General features: G+C 46.1%; 1 protein-coding gene across 1 annotated transcript; it reads right to left on the bottom strand.

Moving 5' to 3' along the window:
- Window positions 1-370: 370 nt before the first annotated feature.
- LOC118207470 (E3 ubiquitin-protein ligase NRDP1) lies at window positions 371-21,019 on the bottom strand. The gene is made up of 7 exons (XM_035381092.1): window positions 20,653-21,019; window positions 16,093-16,265; window positions 13,397-13,507; window positions 8,729-9,000; window positions 7,142-7,277; window positions 5,754-5,857; window positions 371-5,030 (listed from the first exon to the last, which is right to left on the bottom strand). Exons 3-7 carry the CDS (start codon window positions 13,484-13,486, stop codon window positions 4,676-4,678), a joined length of 957 nt encoding a protein of 318 aa, XP_035236983.1. The 5' UTR covers window positions 13,487-13,507; window positions 16,093-16,265; window positions 20,653-21,019; the 3' UTR covers window positions 371-4,675.
- Between the last annotated feature and the right edge of the window lie 3,065 nt (window positions 21,020-24,084).

Here is a 24,084-nt window from a genome sequence, read left to right on the forward strand (position 1 = left end):
AAAGAGCTCGAACGGAAATTGTTGATCAGCCATGACGTGAGGTCCAAGTTCAAGGGGTGGCGCGTTGGCTAGGAACTGGGCATTCCACCCCACACGACAACAAAAGTTTGGATTAATACTGAAGCCCTCAATGACGGTAAAAACTGTGGGCTGGCAAAACGAGGGATTATTTCAGAAACAGGGATGGATGGAAGGACGGAGGGAAGCAGGGCGAGAGAGAAAGACACAAAGAGACCACAAACAGTGAAAAGGGACCCAAATAATTGATAATTACATATAGATAAACTCGACAATACTTGTATGTCCTTCAAAGTCCTTGGAAACCTCAAATATTATGATTACACTAGATTCAGAATACAGACTATTATTGCTGGAACTCCGGTTTAATGACGGAGAAATGTCAGAAAAACAAAGTAACGGTGTCTATTTCCTTTAAAGGCTTTTGGATGACAGTATGAACACACCATATCCTACACACCCTTGGAGCAACCTCTCTCCTGGTGCAACCCGGGAACAACAAGACATTCAGATAGAGAAACATGAACATACCCCAGAATTGGGAAAATAAATGAACGCTGGGTTCTTTCCCCAGCGTGACAAAACATGGACAGCCAACGACAAAGAACACAGCAATCGATCTGGATGTACAGTACAAAAATCTTTATGTAAACGGTTTCAATTCTCCTCCCAAGTCATTAAGTAAGCAGACTGGCAATGCACAGCAGATTACCGTTGCAGAATTGACTTCAAAAGCAGCGTTTGAGCTTTATTATTCAGTTGATTTTCAGAACGTACAAGTGGCCGCAGGTGTGCGGGCTGGAAATATAAAACGATAATGGGTAGGAGAGAGGGTGCATAATTCGCCCATTTCCTATTCAAATTATTCTAAGATTTCAAGCATGTAAATTAAGAGTAGTGTGACGGACATGATCCGTCCAACTCAACAGGCTTCAGTCAGTGGCTACCTTTAATTGAACTTCAATAATGGATAACTAAGGACGTTTGGTTTCATTAGAAATGCCGCACACGTAACAATCGTGTGCGGAAATGAACCACGTGACTCTTCCAAGGAACCGTATAAAGCCGAAGGAGCCGGCAGACATTTCAGTGGTGGCACTTTGAACATATAAACGTCAGAATAAAAAAAAACTACAGCTCAGTTAACATATAGAAGAAAAGCAACAACGTTCTTCTGCTGCCCTGGTAATTAAACGTTACAGCACGCAAAATAAATCAGGACAGTAAATCATTAACCAAGTTAAAAGTGAATTCAATAAACTGAAGAGAAAAGCAAAAAAAAAAAAAAAAATTATAATAAAAATCACACCAGAAAGAAGTCCAATATGTTTGTAAAGGGAGTAATTGATCTTCCGCAAAATGATTTAACATTGGGTAAATATATCTGTTTCTAGTCAAGAGCAGACATAAGTGTGCGGTGACATCATGAAAAAAAGAACCCAGACAAAACATGTCAGTCATAATCTGAGGATTATAATGGAAAAAAGGGAAGAGTGCAGTCAGAAGCCCCTTTCAATGTGTATACAGACTGTCCTTCATATTTACAAAAAAAAAAAATAATGCAAGATAATTGTTCTCAGTGATTTTGGTTTTACTCATAAAGGGGGTAATGACAAATATAGAACTGTTACATTGTTCAGATGAACACCATCATACACCACCATAATAGTTCACTCAGTGCCACACAGTGCAGTACAGTACAAAGGTGGGGCGGGGCGGGGGCAAATAAATAGGAACCAGCATGGTTCAGGGGCTCAAATTCAAATAGCGGTTTCCCCACTGTGCCTTTGTTACTACCTACTGGTAAAACAAATGTTTTGTCTTATTTGGGGGAGCTACTCAGTCAGTCTTGTCAATGAGGGAGGGATGGTTGCCATTTTGTTTTGGTTGCTTGGTTGCTGAAGGGCTCTTTGCCCGACAGCCAGCAGGAGTGACTGGGACCTGCAGCCATTTTGTTTCCCACTCCACTCTACCCATCCAGCCACAAGCTCTATGTGCCCAAACAGCAGCTACACCAGGGCTCAGCATTTTTTATGAACTCCTATTGGGAGCCAAACAGATAATTCAGCTTTCTGTTTACGGGACCACTGCAGCTGTGAAAACTAACGGCTCGCACGCTGGTAGTGTTCTGATCCGTCAGCAGCCGCCTGATTCTGTACCCCTACCACATGTTTGGCAGCAGGTCCACACTAAGCAGCCTCAGAGGGGGGGCCTGTGGCCTACAGCCAGCTGCATAAAAGAGATTCATAAGGCAGCGCACAGTTGACAGTTTCAGCACAGTTTGGCACCATTTCTCACATTAAATCACGGTCCTCATTTTGTGTGCTGTGCGCCAATTTAGCCAGGTATTAATAGGAATGCGGGTGAGCCATCTAAAGTGGTCAGTAATAATATTCCAATTCTGAAAGCATCTTAAATAGTGTAGCACTGAACTATTTAAGCACCACCTTTGGGGGGGGGGCACTTACATTAAAAGTGGCGCATCTCCCTTTAAATAGCGACGAAAACTAACCATGGCGAACAGAACTTTGGACTAATCGGGGATTTTGTGTACTTTAAGGTGCTATGCCGGATATGAAACTGCCCACGGCAAATAACATTGGAAAGACATGCATGTTTAACAATGCCCTCAAAAGCGTGCTTTGCCTACGAGACGGACTGGACCAAAAAGAACACAGCTGGACCCACTTGTCAGTAACTATATACAACACAGTTATCAAGAGAAAACAGCAGGAAAAAAGAATGTATGTTCTACCAAGGAGAATCAACTGTGCACGAAAAAACATACAATGTACAAATTATTAACATGTCGTCAAGCACTGTAGTGTTCACTGAAAACAAAATGAAACACAAACAAGGCATGGCAGAGAAGTCCACAAAATGTAAATGAAAATAGTCCTTCACGTCAAAACACCATAATCCGTTAAAATGTCACTGCACAGAGAGGATTATGTGTCCTTTCTCATCTTTCCCCATTGCAAATTTCTGCTCTTTGGATTTCCAAACCACGAGTCCACCTCCAGCTTCTGGAAACATACATTTATTCCTTTTTAAAAAATAAAAATAAAACAAGAAAGGACACTGCCATCAGGATTCCTCCTGACACTACAAGCATATGTGTGTCGCCTTATCTTCTACAAGCCTTTCTGCTTTTACTGGTTTTCCACTTATCTTTTAAATCAGCCCTTATTTGGGGAGTTGAGTCATTTCCACGTGCTGTGTGCCAGGATGACCTTGGGAATCGCCGTGGCAACGTGGTGGCTGGGTCCGGCGGGCCAGTCAGCAGGCCGGGGACCTGATCCCTGCTCCAGGCACCAGAGCAGCTCAGACGAAACCCGGAACATTCAGAGAGATTTGGGGAAGCCCCCCCCCCCCCCCCGGCTGATCACCGGGACAGCTCTGGAAAGAACGAGGCCTCCCGCGATTATTCCCGCGAGGGGAGAGGGTCAGTTCTCCGGGGCGGGCGTTCTCGGGCCCGGCGGCTTTGGTTTTCCCGCACGTCGCCTCGGGGGGGCTGTAAACTGCGTGAGGATCGCTCTCAGTGAAGAGGTTCCTCCATTGGCTTGCGGTTGCGGACGGCGGTGCAGGGCCTACGCAGACGGGGAACCACGGAGGCCCCATGATTTGAATTCCGGCACTGAGGTCACACACAGGCTGTAAGGGTGAAAACCGAGGCCCTGGCTGCACAGCACGGCCGCCTCTCCAGCCACTCCGGTTACCCACAGTCCTCTCTGCCGCTAACCAGCCAACTCCGTGGCACTCACTCCTTCCCCCACTTTTCACATTTCAGAAAATGGCTGCCGCAGATCGTCTGGGTTACAGTGAGGCTGTGCTCCGCCGCCACACCCCGCGTTCCCTCAGCTCACCAGCGTCCCCGGCACGAGGGGTCACGCCAAAAACACACTGCTCAGCCGCGGCAGAATCAACCAAAGCCAAACACTACCGCAGCCAACCCTGTGATTATATACTGATTCTGTGATAACAGGCATATATTCTGTATATTATATATATATTTGCATTTACATTCTGGTTTTTAAGGGCATTTGCAGATAGGAAGCGTCTGGGGGGGATGTTCATGGGAGGAAGCGGGAGGGGGGGAGAAAGAGGGCAGTTCACATTCAGATTTCTTTTTTTTTTTAATGAGTGACAGGGGGAGGTCTTTTACCTGCTCTAACATCTTTTGAGGAGGCCCATCCTGTTCCTCCTCATGTTCCCAAAATTTGATCCCTTTCTTCCCTCCTATGCCCCTTTACCCAATCTGCTAATCAGCTCGTCTTGGAGACGTCACAGCCTGGGCGTGTGCCATCGAAGACCACAGCTCAATGGTGAAATGAAAGATGCCTCTCCAGGAAGCAACCGTTCCTGATTTTTCTCCCAATTTATCGCGAAAGACTGATTTCTCAGATCACCAGTATTTGGCTTTGTAGCTGAACATTTTCTGCTCCTATGAGCTGTCAAATAGGACAAAAGCTCTCGATATGCTAACGACATACCTGAGCGCTCGGCCTAACAATCAGAATTTCGTGATTAATCTGGAAAAAAAAGAAATCAGGAAAAATCACCTGTTGACCTGTCCCCCACCCCTGGGCGCTCTCGCTTTCTCTCTACCCCTCCCTCTCTCCCTCTCTCCCTCCCCCCCTCCCTCTCTCCTTCGGGATTATAGGATCTCCTCCACGCCGTGGGCGAAGATCATGACCAGGCCGGGCTCCAGGATCATCTCCTCGCCCATGTGCTGGTTCTCGCAGGCCATCACCACCACCGCCTGCTTGCCGGGGATGCGCTTGGCCACGTAGTTCTCGTAGTAGCGGCGGTTCATCTGCCGCGTCTCCAGCGTGGCCAGGCCCTGCGGCCAGTTGCGCTCGTGCGCGTTCTCGATCAGGTCGTTGACGATGGAGAGCGGGCAGCCGCTGTCGATCAGCGAGCGCTTGATCACGGCCTGGAGCACGGCGTCCGGCGTGGAGATCATCCCGCCCCAGCGCGTCACCCGCGCCGGCTGCAGGGAGTTCACCCACCTGGGGGGGCGGAGAGGAGGGGGTGGGGGGGAGGGTCAACGTCCCGCAGAACTCTCGGCAGCGCTCAGTTTCAATGTTGGGGTACAAAATTACACATTTAAAAAAAAAACTAAAAGCCCCAGCACTATTAAGACCCCTGCTATTAACAGCCTTTTCTAGATCACATTTTTGCACTAACTTGTAGCTCAGATCACAAACTTGACTGGATTAGCCATTTGAAAGTTTTTGGAGCCCAGGTTCTGTGACCTGCCTGCCAGGGGGGGCAGTTATGCGCAGGCGTTTAACGAGCAGCCGAGGGCGCTAACAAATGCTGGCTGTGCAGAGTACCCCACTTTCTGCAAGCTAATCGCGGTTTGTGGCTTGCAGTGGATCATCTCCCCCCGTTGCAGAGCCATTACACGCTTTGTAAAGGCCACTGTCCCCTGTCATGAGAAGATATTTCCCATGACTCACCATGCACTTCAAAATTAGCATCAGCCACACATTGCAGAAATAGCAACCACATGAAGAGGGCAGCAGAGGCAGAGCCTCCAAACTCAAAGTGGTTGGAAGCTATTTAGGTCATTGTACTCTATTGTCTCCTCCTCATACTCACTCAGAAATCTCATTGTATTCTATGGTGGCCTCCTCATACTCATTAAGAATCACATTGTATTCTATGGTGGCCTCCTCATACTCAATAAAGAATCACATTGTATTCTGTGGTGTCCTCCTCATACTCACTCTAGAATCTCATTGTATTCTATGGTCTCCTCCAGGTTCTGCAGGTTTGGGTTGGCGCTGCGGATGGCTCTCATGTATGCCTTCAGGAGCTGGATGTCACGCTTCTGCCAGGCCAGAGAATATACACATCAGAAATGATTTAACACAAACATCAGCTTCAAATGCACATCGCAAATGAGTTACAACACACATCAGCCTCACATGAAAACACACACAACTGCTTCAAACACACAAGTCATTCCACAGGAAATGAAATGAGGCTGTTGGGCTTGTTTCTGAGAATGCCATCATTTTTAATATACATATTCCTTACCTATTTGTAAAGACTAAAACTGAAGTAAGAGCTCCAGATATCAAATAGTTATTGAGACATAAAAGATAAGATCAATGATCATCCAAAATGGCTCCGTTTTACTGAGGCATAATTTTCAGATGTCTGCATCACTACTGCCGAGAAGAACAGGAATAAAAATCTTCTTTTTGTAAGATTAGAAGGGAAACCAAAATAAGGTATTCATACCTTAAAAAAAAGTAATCTATGCAAAACAATGGTATATATGTAAACAAGTGATACATCTTCAACAGAAGATGCGGGCATATTTTTTTCCTCAATCTTTCACCGTTTCATGAAGATATGTACACAGCTAATTTGTGGAAATGGACATCACCCTTACATAACTCCTTCATGTTAAAATGATGAATAAAGTTTTATGCTGTTATAATGTCTACTTAATAGTAGTAATATAGTCTTTGACCACCAAAGTTCTGTTCTGGTTCCAACAAAAAAAAACCACACTGTTGCAAACTACTGTCCTGTTTGTGGTTGTTTTGGGCATGGAACTGAACTTTAATGTGCAAGATTATATTTCCTCCGGCTTATAGTTGGGAAACGTCGCCCCCTTGCCTGTGTCCAAAAAGTGTATTGCATCAAGATATGTTTCAGATGATTGGGAATAAATCAATTTTAACAATGAAGGAATTCCACAAGGATGATGACCTGGTGCAAACATCAACATAATATCACTATGCTTTACTTGCGAATGTATCATGAGTGTGCGATTATGCCCATATATGACTTTTCATTCTTCAAATCATATGCTTACATACAATCAGATATAAGTGTTAACCCCCCAAACTGACAGCCATTTTGGAGCAAGTTTGTGTGCATCCATATGACTTGGGTGTGTATTCGTGGGTATGTCCACGTGGCTCGGGTGTGTATTCATGGGTATGTCCACGTGACTCAGGTGTGTATTCGTGGGTATGTCCACGTGACTCAGGTGTGTATTCGTGGGTATGTCCACGTGACTCGGGTGTGTATTCATGGGTATGTCCACGTGACTCAGGTGTGTATTCGTGGGTACATCTGTGTGACACTGGAGGTGTACCTGCTCAGCCAGCTGGTGCTTGTGCTCAGCTGCGGTCTTCTCCAGCTCTGCGATCTTGGACTGCTGCTGCTGCACCACGCTGCGCAGGTGTTTTATGCAGTTGTGATTGGCCAGCTCGTCTTTGGGCATCTCCAGCCTGGCAACAGGAACCGAGAACATACACCTTTAATGGCAGAACTAAACAGTGCAGGCCTCTGCTTCTACACATAAACACACACACACACACACACACACACACACACACATACACCCCTCTCAGTTGAACACTAATGGTGATAGTACAAATAGACAAGAATAAATGTAAACATTTCTGACTAAATGTTCCTAACATTAGGGTTTTCTAATCTCCCATTTCTTTTTCCATTCATATTTTAGCAAATAAAACAGCCTAAAATGGCACACGGATGTTTGTTTAGAGTAAATACTGACACTGATTCCCACTTCCCTGGTAGACAAAGACATGAAACCCTGCTAAGCAGAAGTTCAGCGTGTGGTCAGCGCCACAGCTGAATCCAAAGGCGGAAGGCAGTTCATATTTTTGTTTGCTGAGACCGGACTGGACAAAACTAGCAAACTGCTCCACTGCATTAAATGAAAAGGCAGTTTATTCATATGGAAAAATGTATGCATATGCTCGCTCACTCACTTTTGCTCATACTGTGACAAAGTGAGTGAGTGAGCTCTAGGGCTGTCAATTTTTTTTTTTTTTTTCCGAAAACTATTCGAAAATCTTTCTTTTTTTAAAGTTCGAACCTAAATTTGAGCATTCGAATATTAGTTTAGGATCCCGCGTTTTGTAATTAACATGCAGGCTTTAATTTCATGCGGCGAATCATGTTCATGCCCGCAAAGTTCATTTCCTGTGCTAACGTTACTTCCTCTATCAACAAAAAACTTTCTTCCCTGGACCCCGGGCAAGTAATTCGTCTGGTTTTCCCTGCCAATAACCTAGCTAGCCTCGCGAGCCAGTCTCTTTTTTCACTTCGTTCAACAGATCTGGTCAGCTAACAATTTAGGCTAAATAATGTTCCCATGGAAGGCTATGTTTCCTTTCTTTTCTGAAGATTTTGATAAAATTGGATGATGAAAGAAGTTAAACAAACTAAACAGAGTAAGTAATTTATGTTGTTTTAGGCTACAGGTATTAGCCGTTTGAATAGTTTTTGTGTTAAGAAATAAACAGGGATTTCTACGCATGCGCCACACAGTTGATCTGAAATATGTTTTGTAAATAAGACCCCAGGTGTAGTAACCTAGTGTTAAAGTTCACCGATGTCCTCTATTCTACTGCTTGCTTGTGGAACATAACGCGTAGGCCAGTTTAGAGGGAGCGTCACATGCAAATTGCGCCCGACAATAAGCGGCTTATTTTTGTGAATTATAGGCAAATGATTTTCGAATATATTCAAACTCTAACTAATTACAAAAGCTAATATTCAAACTCAATTTCATGGCACTTTTGACAGCCTTAGTGAGCTCACACACAGACACACATGAATATAAACAGAAACGCGCACGCACGCGCAGGCACAGACACACTCACACACACACACACACACACACACACACACACACACACACACTCACCCGCAGCCCTCCCCACACATGACGGGTCTCTTGGGGTTGTGCTCGCAGTCCTTGAGGTGGGACTGCAGCTGGTCGAGGCGCAGCACGGCCTTGCAGCCGAAGCCGGCGTTGTCGCAGGTGATCTGCAGCTTGGACAGCATGTTGCGCATGATGCGGGGCACGGGCCGCAGGTGGGCCAGCGTGACCACGGTGCGGTCCACCGGGCAGATCTGCTGCTGCGAGAACCACTGCGTGATGCAGGCGTTGCAGAAGGCATGCTCACAGTGCGGGGCCTGCAGGGGGAGACACACTGCTCAGTGCTCAGCACACAGAGTGTGAGGTAGGCCTGAACAATGGATGGATAATGGATGGTGAATGGATGGTGAATGGATTGTACGTCGCTTGGATAAAAGCATCTGCTAAATAAATGTTACGTAACGTAATGGATGGTGAATTAATGGTGACTGGATGATAAATAGATGGATAATGGATGGTGAATGGGTGGTGACTGGATGGTGAATGGACACACAATAAACAGTGAATGGATGATGGAGTAGGCACAGAAATCTGCACACGCACTTGTGGGAAATCTGTGAAATGTCTGTGAAATACTCGTTGATAGTTGGTAGGCAGTTGATGGAACCTGAGGGCCAGGGAGCAGCGTGCACTCCAGTCACCCCTGTGCTGTAGACATGAGTACTTATCGGCCCTCAGGAACCGTGAGCTTACCCCATTTCAGCTTCTGCTGAAAGACAGCCGGACGGGGCTGCCTCGGGGGCCGATACGCCCCCCGTACCCACACACATCCCCCCCCCCCCCCCCCCCACCCCCCACCCCGAGGGCCAACTCCAGCCATTCCGGTTACCTGGGCTTCCAAAGCAGCTGTGTGATGAGCCGTTCAGCACGAGACGAACAGGTGAATTACAGGTGACGTGCTGTGATTTACGCCAGGGAGCAAGGCGGTTGTATAACAGCTTAACGGCGCAGCGGCGTGTGCTGACACGTACACGCTGACACGTACACGCTGACACACACGAGGCAGTCATCACCATTATAAGACCATCACCATTTTTTTTTCTTTTTTTTTAAAGACAGTGGACATCTCTCCCTCCTCATGCATTTCCTCTATATTCAAATGGAGGGAAAGCAGAGAGGATAACAGATAGAGACGATATCAGAGTCCAGACAGTGGCATGGCGGGGTTATCAAACCCCCAGCAGCACGGGGGATTGGTACAGAGCTCGAGAGGAGACAGCCCGGCCACGGACAGCCCAGAGCGTCCTGTCTGCCTGATGAGCTTTAATCTAGAGAGGGGGTGTTGCTCTGCAGAGACAGCAGGCTGTGAGAGCTCAGCATAACCACAGCAAGTTCGTATGCATGTAGACCACATATACACATGCAAACATACACGATTCCAGACCACAAAAACCCCAGCAAACAGCCCTATTCAAATGTACGAATGACAGCGATAGCACGGATATAAATGCAAACATAGCTTTTGTTTGCAAGGAGCTGGGTGAATGTATCATGTCTCGGGGTCATTTATTTGTCAAAATGAAGAAAGATGTTTTGCTGCTCTGGTCAAAACAAATATTTGGCACACAAGCTCATAATATGAAAAACCCTAGGAGATTTCAAATTTAATTCAGCGAGGTAGCTAAAGCACAACATCTCGTTTCGGGTCCTGCGTTCAAATTAAGCACTTTCAAACTAGCAATGCTACCAATGGTTGTGTAAGTATTATGGTCAACAACACAAATATCAGACACTGAAAGACAGCTGGCTCAGAGAAACAGGAGTAATCGTTTTGTTGTGGTTCTGGGTCAAGTCTGGGTCATTGTGTTTATAGAATGCAGTTTTTTTCCTGCCTTTTGGCTCTTTTTTCTGCGTAAAAACTTAAAATCTTGCATTAACACACTTGTGTTACCAACTTACCACTGTCATCTTTGCAGCTATGGCCAGTAGAATAACCTTTTTTTTTTTTCTTTACAGAGTTTGTGAGGAGGAAAATAAAGAGGTCAGGCAAAGACCACAGTCATCATCTGATTATTACTGGCTGTTAAAAAGTATAATTCACATTACTAACAAGATGCGGTAAATCTGAGCCTCATTTGAGCCTCATTTTGAGCCAGGAAAAACCCTAAAAGCCCATCATAATAACTGATGGAATCATTTTTGAATTAAATAACAACAACGTGATGTACACTTTAATTTACGATTAGAAATGTGCGTCAGTGGTTAAGCATTCTAGGAAAAGTAAAAACACTTTATTGAACCCACTTGTAGTTACGCTACATTTCCTGATGGGGCACACTAAATCCTCCCTTATTTAGTGCATAAAATCTGCCTGGCCGGAAGGCACTTAAATCAGTCTGAAAGTGCTCACCTCTAACATGGGACACACCCTCACACTCTGTACCACACCCACTGAGCATATCTCACTCCCCTTCACTTACACGCTGGTTACGCAACTACATACCTAAGTCTAAGTACACTTAAACCGCTGAGGTCTGCAAATCTGGACCCAAGGTGACATTTTGTGTGTGTATATCAGTTCTGAAAAGGCCAAACGAATAAGAACATAATTTTTTTTTCAAATGAGTACTATAAAACATGCCTTGAGTGCCATCTGCATGGATTCTTTACCCTGTTATGGTGTAAAGGGAGAGACTAAGCCAGAACTGAAGCAGCAAACACAGGAGGAAAACTGCAGGGTGGGTGGGTGGGTGGCGGGTTTGGCTGTATTTCTTTTGAAACCCGGTCATGAATGCCAATTGGACTGGAAGACAGGTAATTTAATCCATATCAGAAATCTAAATTTGTCATGACCTACTTTAGGCTTAAGAACTGGCACAATGGTAGGTGTTTATTGAGCACAGTTGTGGGCAAGTATGTTTGTAGGATGCAGGAACAGACAGGTGAGTTTTTAGGGTGCAGGAGTGTTTGTAGGGTACACGTGTGGGCAGGTGTGTTTGTAGGGTGCAGGAATGCGCAGGTGTGTTTTTAGGGTGCAGGAGTGTTTGTAGGGTGCAGGAATGGGCAGGTGAGTTTTTAGGGTGCAGGAGTGTTTGTAGGGTGCCGGTGTGGGCAGGTGTGTTTGTAGGGTGCAGGTGAGGGCAGGTGTGTTTGTAGGGAGCGTGAACTCAGTAAACTGGCTCAAGGCCATGTGTAGCTCTCAGTCGTAGGCAATTCCCCCAGACATTGAAGGAGTGAGAAGTCCTGCGTTTCCAGAACCTTCCACGGCCTCCAGAGGCAGATGCAGTTTCACAGGCCCGGATATTATTGGCTGTTTTATTTTAAGCGATAAACAGAGCGCGACGCACAGAGGCAGGAGCGCGGCTGGTCCTACAGGAGCGCGCGGATGAGAGCTCACGGGCAGCGCGCTCGCGGTCAGCGCGCTCTCGGTCAGCTCGCTCGCGGTCAGCTCGCTCGCGGTCAGCGCGCTCACGGCCAGCGCGCTCACGGCCAGCGCGCTCACGGTCAGCGCGCTCACTCTGCAGCGCCCTGGCGCTAATCGCACTCCGCCCGCGGACGGCAGACAGGCTCGGAGGGGGTTCTTACTCGGCTTTCCGATTCGGCTCGCTCGGGAAGCGCAAGAGCAAGCTGCCCCGTTTAGATAAGTGGTGGGGAATTTTTCGAGGAGCCCAGGCAACAGCCCCACGGAGAGCGCTAAAGGAGGACACGTCCGCATGCAGAGATTTTGGAGAGCCGAAGTTTACAGCTCCCCCAGTGAGCCACAGACGCACGAGGGCCATCTATATAAGGCACCTTGAGAATGCTCGTCTTTAGACAAACAGGCCGCGCTACTGTGGTTTATTACCAACTGCCGCCATGTTTTTACCCCCAGCCGTGTTTTATACCATTTGTAAGGGGCTCCTGTCAGTTCGGGAGAGCACCGACATGCGCCTCTTGCGCAATGAAACCTGGTGACTCTAACCCTCCTGACTTTCTTTTTATTGATTCCTTCCCCATGTTCTTTCTCCTCAATTTGGAACGCCAAATTGTATTCGGCAGCTCCGATTGCGGTAACCTTCGCTATCGATACGTGAAAGCGCAGGCCGCATGTCCTCCAAAGCACGCAATGTCAGTCGCTTCTCCTTAGCACGCCGCGATTCGCAAGCCAGGCTCCCGCAGACACAAGCAGGAGGAAGACACTTTATGTACAGCTCAACAGGCTGACCTGCATAACCCCAAGTGACCAGCGGGTGTCACCGGTGCGCAGTGTCATCCGGGCCGACTGAAACTCCACCCCTCCCTGCGCGATGCTAGCACCAACTGTCTTCGCCCTGCGGGACTGCGGGCACAGACAGCACTGGCGCGGTCCGGTTTCAATACCACACCGTGGGGCTCACCCACGCAGGAGGAGCCCCTCTTTCCCTTTTCTACCTCACTTTAAAAACGTATGGAGACATGAACAGAGGCCTACTGCCAGTTTAGATTAGCATTCCCCCTTTAGGCCCAATGGTTTAGAGAAGCCTGTTTTACAGGCTAATACTGGCACAGTGCATTAGCACCCAGGGACATGGCAGGGAAATGGCAAACGAGCAGCTTCAATAACATCACAGCACAGTTTCCCTGATAGAACAACTTTAAGCAGAGACACAAAACGCATTGATGGATTTAATGGATTTAATCCAGGGGAAATACGGGCGGATTAAAGCACAGGATTAAATTCCGCTCTGCTCTCACCTGCACAGGCTCTTCCAAGACCCCGCTGCAGATGGGACACAACAGGTCCTCGTCCACTTCCCCTTGGAAACGGGTGACGTCGTAGCCCATGGCACATAACCGGAACCAAACCTGCAAGGAGGGAGGGGCAGGTCTGTCAGTCACTCAGTAGATTATGCTGCCGTAAGAAGCGCCCTTTTGCGAAACAAGTCAAAAAACATGCAGCCATTTTATGTGCTTCAATTATCCAGATAAGCTCTATTGGGAGGGAAATCTATGTTTCAAGGGAGCCCTGGTCAATAGGCAGCAAAACACAATCACACAATATAAAACACAACTCAGCTAAAACACAAAGAAACAGCCATAAAATAGAAAAGGCCTTAATGATTTTACAGGCCACCTTGTCGTTCACAGATGAAAATCTCTCAGTTTCTCATTCGTAGTGAAGTAGCCACTGCTCCGACATTAATGGACAGACTTAAACGCTCTGCGGGTGAGGAAGAGAGAGACGAGGAGGGGAATCTGGAAGCTGGCTGAGGAGTCCGGACGGATTCTGTCGCCCGCCCGCACTGCACCGCTCACACATTATACAGCATCTGTGCTCCTCCTGACCAAACAGGCTCACAGATTCAAACACGAGTCCCAGGAGAGCTGTAAAAATTCTCTATACCGTGAACGCTAATGTGCAATCAGCCACCCAGCTGGGAGCCAAGTCACGGGGAAGCTGTGGATTCTATAACTCAAAGCATCCAAGATTCTAGAACCGTACGAAAGGCAGCGACCTACATACAAAAGCTTAGGGCAATATAAGAACATTCTATAAGGAAAACAGGTGAAAATGAAATGTTGGGTTTGGTGGCAGTACATGCATTCAAACGACAGCAGCACTGGGTTGAGCACTTCAGAGAGCGCCCTCAGCATCCTCGGCTTCCATCTGGCGCAGAAATAATAAACATGAAAAGCGTTAGCCAGCAGCCCTAACGCTCCGCACCCACACAGCCAAATGTGACTGGCTGTTCTCAGAAATGTTCATATGAAAATGAAAGCTGTGGGATGGAAAAGCAAACGCCACCGCTGAGGTGATCTACACCCCGGCTCATCTGTACCCCTGTGGGCGGGGCCTGAGTTTATGACTGTGTGAGCAGGGTTCTGTGGGTGTGGCCTGAGTTTATGACTGTGTGAGCAGGGTTCTGTGGGTGGGGCCTGGGTCTATGCCTGCATAAAACCTGGGTTCTGTGGGCGAGGCCTGGGTCTATGACTGCATAAGAGCTGGGTTCTGTGGGTGGAACCTGAGTTTATGACTGTGTGAGCAGAGTTCTGTGGGTTGGGCCTGGGTCTATGCCTGCATAAAAGCTGGGCTATGTTGGCAGGGCCTGTGTGAATAACTGTATATGAACTGTGTCTCACTGCTCCCAGCTTCCTCCTCCCATTCGCTGGTGCTACGGAATGTTCTAGTCCCCAGATACAAAAGGCCAGAATATGAGACCACAGATGACCATTTCATGGGCAGTACATAAATAGCTTATAAATGAAGTAATCAAGCAAACCCAGATAACGAGCAAAACCAGAATTTATGCTTATCGAGCTCCTGTGCTTGGTGCAGAAGCATTCAATAAAACCCAAAACTTACTGTACAACTGAAAACCAAGACTCCCACATATGCTGACAGTTCTGAGTCAGTTCAGACTTAATATTCAGTGTCTCAGATATGGAGGCGTATCAGTTGCGTTAGTGCTATGTGGGTTCATTGATCATCATACAGTCCCATTCACGGTTGGCATCTTAGGAAGTCCGACTCCATAAGCATCGGTGTTCTGGGCGCTGATCCACATCCGCAGCGGGAGAAGCCTGAGAGAGCTCAAACTGGGTGGGGGCATTTCTACGCCCGCTAAGGAGATCATGTTAAAGGGGAGATGTCATTTACAATTCTGGTGACCAAAATCTTTTGACTCCATAAAAGGAGTTTCTCCATTCCTATCCCCTCAGAACAGCGGAATGTAAACTTATTCTGTCAAGGGAGGGCTGGGAAAATAAGAGATGTTGTTCTTGTAAATGGTAGCAGGCAGCTGGCCTAACGAAAGGACTTCTTTTTGCAAGTGCCGCCAACCTTGACTCGCACACTCGACACAAGTGCTTACAAACACACGATCTGCAGAGCAGGAAGAGCAGGCCGGCCTGTTTAGGCAGCTGCTGAAGAGTGCTGCAGCGTGCCTTCCGTATGGAGAGTCTGTACGAGGGCTCGGCCTCCATCGCACAGCTAAAAGCCAGGACCGCAGCCCCAGACAGCAGTCAGCTGGCGGCCTTCGGCGGTCGCGCCGTTTGTTTTTGCGGCCTCCCCGTCCCTCCGCCCGCCCGGGGCGAGAGCAAACGCTGAAGCAGGTGCGCACGGCGCTAACCGCCCAACCGAATCCCAGCGACGCTGCAGGGGATTCGACGGCTCGCACCGGTTGGCTGCGGAGCGTTCGATGGCTTCCGCTGGTTGGCCGCGCGGGATCTGGCAGCTCGCGCTCATTGGCCGCGGGGGATTGGGTTTGGCTTGCGTTGGTTGGCCGCGTGCCCTGCTGATCAGGCATTATGCGCACAAAGCACTGTAAACAGGGAGGGGGGGGGGGTCCCTACACAAGGGATGGAAAAAGCCAGCATGAAAGTGAGAGGGAGGGAGAGAAAGGGGGGGGGGGGGGGGGGGGGGAGAGGGAGAGAACAGAGAGATTCTTCACCTCATTCACGTGGGGCTCTCATCTCCCTGTGAGCCAAAATCGTCAGCCTCCCATGCGGGTCACATCGACCGCCCCTCCGGTTCGGGACAGTGGCCTGCGCGCCCCCCCGCGTCGATCAGGGAACCGGCCCGACGGAGAGAACCGCTGACGTCTCCGATTCACCAAGAGGCCCTCTGCGCAGCACAAATAAATAAAAATAAAAAGAGAAACGAGGTTAGAATTTCCTATTACAGCTGCTCACTCCTAATTCTGATTTTCTTATTCCCAGCGTCCATCGGATCACCAGCGACTCTGGCCACGGATGAAAGCTGCTCCCGCGAACGAAAGAGAGGTCATCTGCAGAGCAGGTGACCCATCAGCACCTAAATCAAATGCAATCCTTTCACCCCTGCCCGCAGAGCCAGTCATTTCACCAAGATTATCCATTTCCACCCTTAGGAAGCAGAGAGGCAAACACAGACACAACAACGTAACCTCATCTCCATCTTGTGGTGACAGAAGGAATAAGACAAACACACACACCAAATATAAAAATCATACAATTAACTTCTCTGAACAAACACTGCAAAAACAAACTATGATAAAGCAAGGTTGCACATGTAACACAATGTTGACTTTGTGATATTTCACCCTATACAAATAAAAAAGCAGAGCGGGGTGTGTGCTCGTGCTGTGTGTTTTGAAAGCGAGGTACGTGCAGTTCTAAACTTGCGTTCGGGAATCGGAGGATTTCGAAAATCCAGATCAGTTTCCGGAAGCGCTTTCCAAACCCATTCCCGCTCAGCCATCCGTATCAAAGCACTTTATCTCTGTCCTCCGCTGACGGCTGGGGAGGGGGCGGGGGATCACAAACACGCTCGCACGAACACCTCTGTGTGACCTGCGACCAACGCGGTTGACGCTACTGTCGTTTGGTGCTATTCCCGTCCTCAGGCGCGAGCTGTTCTCTAATGACCGTGTGCGAATGTGCCAGCTTACCGTAAGGGCGTGCCAGGGCGAATCGAACTACCTAGAGAACGGCGGCGGGTGTTTATTTCACGGGCTCCACGCTGCCCAAAGACACACACGGCGCGAGCATGTGACGACTCCTCAGAGAAACCGCAAATAGCACAAAAGCACGGCCGGGCTCTACAGCCAGTCTTCAGACAAACAGTCCTCCACAATCCACACTGTGGAAGCAGGAAGTGCGCAGGTAGAGTCAGTGAACTATTCTAGCCTCAATGTTTGTGTACTGAACACAGTACTATCTGTTTTAGCTGGACTGAGATACTGCTCCCAAAATAAAATACAGCATCTCCTTGTGTCAACCCAAACTATTCCTACCATTTCCTGACAAATGACAGAAAAAGCCTTAGAGCAATAGGCTGTAGTATGGCCTAGAGCAACGGCTGTAGAGTACTTTCATAAGAGTTATGTTGTTTTCTAAATAAATATTCTGCAGCCTGTTCATAGCTGTACCCTAAGCACTGCTGTTATGCTGCATATACAGAGCTCAGTGCACACGAGCCTACAGTCACAATGAGTGGTGCTTTTACTTCCTCATGCTCTTATTAGCCAGTTCACAGCATTCGCTTCAGAACATAAACGGCCCGGCGCTCCTTGATTTTCGCATTTAGACTCGGAGACCATTCGGCCTCCTGCTGTGCCGGAACCTCAGGAAGCCGGGCGGGGAAGCAGACTACAAAACGCTCGATGCTGAACTTAAAAGCCGTCTAAGCACCGGAGGGAGAGAGTCGGGCTTCGCCCCGCACGGCGATGGGTGACAGGCAAAGGGTTGCGGAGGGAAAACTAGGGGGGTCAGGGCGTGGGGGGTCAGGGTGTTGAACCAGAGTGGAAACCGAAACTGCGTGCTGTTTTTCCTCCAGTCTACAACAAATCAGGCGTTGGTGGGGAAAGCCCGTAAAGGCCGGCCTGCCTTTATAACAAGTCCTCACAAACAGTCTCTGGACTAACGAGTCTCACAGAGTGGAGATGATGCCAAGTTATCTCTACTGGCGTTGACAACGATAACCTGGTATCTGTTCTGCACTTTGCCTAACCTTTCCAGATGCACTTTTGCATGTCACTCTGGATAAGAGAACCAGCTAAAAACATAAATGCAAATTTAACTGGGTGTATAAAATCTTAACCCCTTTTAAGAGAAGCCTTTTAAGAGAAGACAGCCATACAATATGGCTATATGACATATGTGGACACAGTATGAAGGCTGAAGGCTCAAAATTCTATCAGAAGGTCTTTCATGCCTTGTCCCTTCAGATAGAAGAGTTCAGTATTTTCCTTGGAAAACAATGGCTTTTGTTTCTGGGCTAATGGCCTTGCTTTGAAAACAAGGTCTTCAAACCGAGAAGAGCTGCCCGTGTCACTGCGCTAGCTACAGATATTCTGTGGTCAACCGCTCCCCTTCATTCCAGCGAACGAGAAGTCTTTAAGATTCAACAATAAGAAACTGATATTTTAGTTATGAGTACAAAGCCAAGCATGCGGAGTACACTGGATGTCTGCGGTTCAACATCACCATATCGAATAAACCAGATCCAGAGGGTATGTTGCAGAAGACAGTCATGGACCCAGGAACAAATGCATAAAGCATGACAAACTCTCAATTGAGATATTCCAAACAGTCTGAGAGCATATGAAATATTGTTGAAGCAGCCAGCTGGGTTTCCATTTTTTGCTTCATGGGGAGTAAATAATCCATATGGAGACAGTTGCCATGCTATTTTAGCAGATTTCAGCAAAGACCCCAATCTAATCCCAGTTGCCTGGTGACCTCATTTGTGTCACAACAGGCATAGAGTCTATGGGGGGGGGGGGGGGCGGTGTTAATCAGAGGTTTTCGGGAGGCTTGTTTGGAGTCTTCTGTCATTCCAAGACAATGGGGCCATGGCCAGTGACTGGAGAGCAAAGCTACAGGAACTGCAAATCGACACAGCCATAGTGTGTTATCGGGGTCTCACCTATCTTAACCAATTGTAGCATCTTGGTGTCAAAAGCAGTCTTGCGATTGGTTCCAGCTGCATCTGACAGACAGCAAAGGGTACCTTCCCCCATTATAAGGTGCAAAGGATCTCTCGCACATCACTTGTGAGGCCAATGCAGGTGCTACCAGCGCTGAATGACAAACCCACCAAGCAGGAATATTTGTCAGGGTCTTAAATGAAATGAACGAGTTCAATAAGTGGGAGTTACGGTCATGGATTTCACTTCAGAACATTTGTTCCTCGGTATTCATTTCAGGATCACTTGCTTTTCCACACCCCATTAATTCACCACCTTTGGTGAACCAAATATTAGAGATGGATCATTCTGCGTCCCTGTTTAAGTAGTCTCTCGCTACAGAGAAATACCTGCTTTCTGACAAAGGGCTGAAAGTGTCGGCACACCGGTCTGATGCAAACCTCACAGTTCAGTGAAGTTTATCACAGGGCAGCTATATGTTCAGTTACTACCAAGGTTACCCTTGGCAGGGCATATATGACAGGGCAATGAAAGCTTCAAGCACTGACATGGATGATAAACGTGCAATAAACAACAAAAAAAAACACTTAACTTCTGGGATTTCTGGAAAGCTAGTTTCAGAGCTCCATCTATCGAGCATCATTCATTCAATAACAAAACTTTATTGAACAGAGCTCCTCCACCCTCCCACACCATGTCCTCAATCCTCACCAAGGAAAACCCAACATTAAATTAAGATGCTCTCTTTGCACAAAAAAGTAAGCTCTGCACACAACACTCCACACAGGTCAATGACAACAGTTACTCAAATATACCTTACCTTATTTGATCACCTGTGTAGACAGACAGGTATACACCTCGCTAGATAGCTAACGTTACCAATAGATTTTGCAAACTAACGTACGTTAAGTAACTATACATTAAATGTTTTACTTAGCTAAATATCTAAATTGTTCGCATCGGACATTATGTAGTCTATGTGCTACCTAGCTATCGCGCTTCTGTTTAAACAGTAACGTAGACAAACTAGTTCGTCTAAGTAACTGTTATTTTAGCAGTATGCACGCAAACCTATGTGGTTTGTTCACCGTCTCAAGAATTTCTCGATTACTTGTTAGCTAGCCAGCAAGCGAGCTAAAAACCTACAAACCAATTCAACGTAGTTAGCTAGCTAGCCAGTTGCTTAAAGTTAGCCAGTCAGCAGGTTAGCTAGCTAAGTTTTCCCCATCACTACCAGACGAGCTGTAGCAAGATAGGACAGTTAGCCTGCTAGCATGCTACCAAGATAACGCGAATAAGATACCACTGATAGCCAAGTTAGCTTGTTTGCTAAGACTGCATATTAAATTATAACGGTTTCTGTTAGATAGTGGATTTCTGCATCTTATTTTCAACAAGAACGTTAGCTAATAATAACAAAACACGGCCTTACGCTAGTCGCCGCCCAAAAGTGAAACATTGAAGTTTCCTGCTGACCGTCAGTCAGGCTTACCGCAAGCCAGCACACTCGATGCGGTTGACTAACGCTAGGTCATTTACAAGCTGCGCGTAAAACAGCATACTATGCAAACAACACAATTAAAAGATTGAATGGGTCGCTACCTGGTTTGATGGCAACGTTTTATGCACGAACTGCCGTCTCTGTGATAGATTCCTCCATATAATGATTCCACGGAGAGGCTAGTCTAGACTCTCTTCGGGCTGCTGTCACACTTCATGATCCAGCCCCCGCACCCTGCTGCTACGCAACCAGGAAGGTGTGGGCAAAGATTTTTGTTTCCAGTAAATAAAAGATTACGGACTAGTTCAACCTATTGTGAAAACAGGCGACCCGGTCATCTGAACACCGGGAATTTAACTTGTGACCGGAACTACTAATCCAAACCAAGAACAAACACGATGTACGCAATCACTATAGTAGTAAATGGTCTCAGATGTGGGGGTGTATGATAAAAGATTGAGAGTCTCTTCCTCCTCTCGTGATCTAAAAAATATGACTGACAACATGATTACACCAACCACAGAAGAGCACTGAACAAGTATAATGTTATTGGACCAAATGGTGTCGTCATCGCGCTCTTGTCACTAGGCGGTTACAAATCCCTTTGGAGTAGCAGTAACACATTAGCTGCGGTACTATAAGGCATAATTAGTTCGTGTGTAAACTATGAATGGTATATCGTGTTTGGTTACATATTTTCCTTTTATTAGCTGGAAGCTGGGATATGTTTGCTAAACGTAGTTTTGTTAGTGTTAAAATTCCCACACATTCCTGGGAATAAATTGCTAGCGGGTGTTTAACACATTTTTGCGTTTAATAAAACGTTGACATAATAAGTAAATAGACATATCTACATAACAAGAAAAAAATGATTGTACAGCTGAAGGTGACAAGTTACAATGATGCAATATGTTTGCGTGAAAGGAAATAATAAATTCGGCAGCTTTGTGGCAGGTCAGAGACAGAGCATTTGGTTGGGTGTTTTACCCATTCTCGCCTCACACAACTATTCGCTGGTTGGCCCAGACGTTCCACGTTCCTTGACCAATCCGAAGAGAGTGCGCATCAAGGTAGCCTGCAGAAGAGCACGGTACGAATTGATCATTTGTCGTTGGCGTGTAAATGTAAGGTATTTAATATGATAAAACTGGTTCTCGTTCACAAGACACCAGTTACAAATGGAAACAGCGATTGTAATTGTTTCATTGGTAAACCTTAATAAACAAACTCAGACGTTCATTTATCAGTGGATAAGTGGTTGGTACGAGCCAATACTTAGGTTCAAATAATGGACAAGGACAAGATAATATTGGCAATCCCGATTCCTCGGCACAGACTTGGAAGACAAGACAGGCAGATGCAGTAGTGAATAAGGGCAGTAGAATTATCAGATGTCATCATCCAGTTCAGTAAACCCTGTGACTTCAGGGACACACGTACTGATCAACATTGTCCATTTATTTTCTTTTATTTCTTTAACCCTACTGTTATGTTCAACTATCAGAAGCAGAAAAAATGTTATGGGTCAAAATGACTGGTGCTTGTTAGATCGTCCAAAAAAAAAAAAAAGTTTTCTCCAAAGAGATTATCTTTATCTCAACCATTAACAAAACAACATTTAGTGCCATAATGTTTCTCATCCCTCACAGATCGTATTTCCCCCATGATTATTCATTAGTTTTTATTTTCATTAAAAACCTTTTGACATTTTTTTCAGCATTGGTAAAACCTAGATATAAAATGCATTTTATTTATTTATTTAGCAAAGTCAAAAGAAAGCGAAGTGTAGTTGTGTCACAATATGAATCAAACTATTTTGTACTGAAGCCTAACTCATTTGTGGAACATGCATCATTATAAAATGTTGAAATTCATTTCAAAGTTTCAATGCCAAGTTAATATATTGTTTGACTGTCATATTCAGTGCGTTCTAAGATGATTGGCACCATTGAAAAAAATGAGCAAAAAGGCTGTATAAAATAAACAGAACAGGTAATTATCTACACTGAAAACACGGAAAATTATATTTCTATTTATTGATGCAATTGTTAGGAGAAATTGGTTCATTATTAACACATTTTCTTTTTATTTCCCAAAAAGATGGTGTCAAAATGATTGCCATCCCTCTTTTCAGTACTTTCTGTGCTCTGCCAGCAGAGTTGTTTTCTATAGTGTTCTTCCTCCTCTCTTCCCAGTACAGGTGGTCAGGAATGAGGAATGAGATCTCTCAAGATACGTTCATCAATCTCATACAAATGACAGATTACTCAGTTGTGCTACTATTATAAAAGGAGTGTGCACAAAGCATTAAATACCAGAGTGCCTAGATCAGGGGTCCTCAATCTTATCCAGAAAGGGCCGGTGTGAGTGCAGGCTTTCATTCCAACCAAGCGGTTACACACCTGATTCCAATAATCAAGGTCCTTAGCAAAGACTCTAGTGGTTGATTAGTAGAGTCAGGTGTATAACTGCCTGGTTGGAATTAAAGCCTGCACCCACACCGGCCCTTTCTGGATAGGATTGAGGACCCCTGGCCTAGATGTTTAGATATCAAACTCACTGCCTATTTAAATGTGAGAAATTTCAGTCATACAAAAGGATATTATTTTCCCATTTTAGAGTCTTCAATATGTATTACCTCTGGTGTTTTATACAAGCTTTTTAGTCATCTTTATTGATTGTTCCTATAATTGCTACATATTTTCTCATGTAATAAATAGTCATAATTGGTGAAGTGTGGACAGATTGCCACTAAAACTAACCATTTGGTAGATAATGAAAAAGTTTAAACATGAATAAAATGAAAATGAGCCACCATTATGAGCCATTAATACTGCACCATGTTAATAAAAGGGAAATATTTTGAAATAACTTAAACTCGTGTTAAAAACCCAATTTCCTCCAGTCCAAAGACATGCAGGTAGGCTAGCTGGAGACTCTAAATTTCCCATAGGTGTGAGTGAATAGTGCGTGTGTGCCCTGCGATAGATTTGCGGCCTGTCTAGGGTGTAGTCCTGCCCCTAGTCTGTATTTAATTACATTTTCACTTCTTCAAGCTAATTTTGACTCAGATTTATGGTCCAAATGTCATTCAGTCACGTAAAGTAATGTCCGGTTAACGGAAATGCGTCGAGATTATCAATGTAAAAGACATGAATGTGTATAACTGCAGCTGCAGCGCGCAGAATCTTTTCTACACAAATCAAATGAGTCATCTATCATCGTCTTGTGTATTTCTACTGGATTACCACTAGAGGGAACGGAGTGTACACGCGGCATAGAGCGTCGGTGACGCCAGTCAGCGACCGTTCCGCAACTCACCAACAAGGGGCGTGCCGATGCGCTTTACAATTACTTGGGCCAATGAGCAGCTGTGAAGACCGGCGTCCGGCCAACTCGGGTACAGTTTATTGCGAAAGAGAACGGCATTCCATCAAACCAGTTGGGTTAACATATTTTTGAGGAAGTAACATGACTCTGGGTGAAGAAGAGGTCAAAAAAATTTATGCCATGGAATAAAAATCTAACGAAAA

Source organism: Anguilla anguilla, chromosome 11 (assembly GCF_013347855.1).
Source record: "Anguilla anguilla isolate fAngAng1 chromosome 11, fAngAng1.pri, whole genome shotgun sequence".
Classification (NCBI taxonomy): domain Eukaryota; kingdom Metazoa; phylum Chordata; class Actinopteri; order Anguilliformes; family Anguillidae; genus Anguilla; species Anguilla anguilla.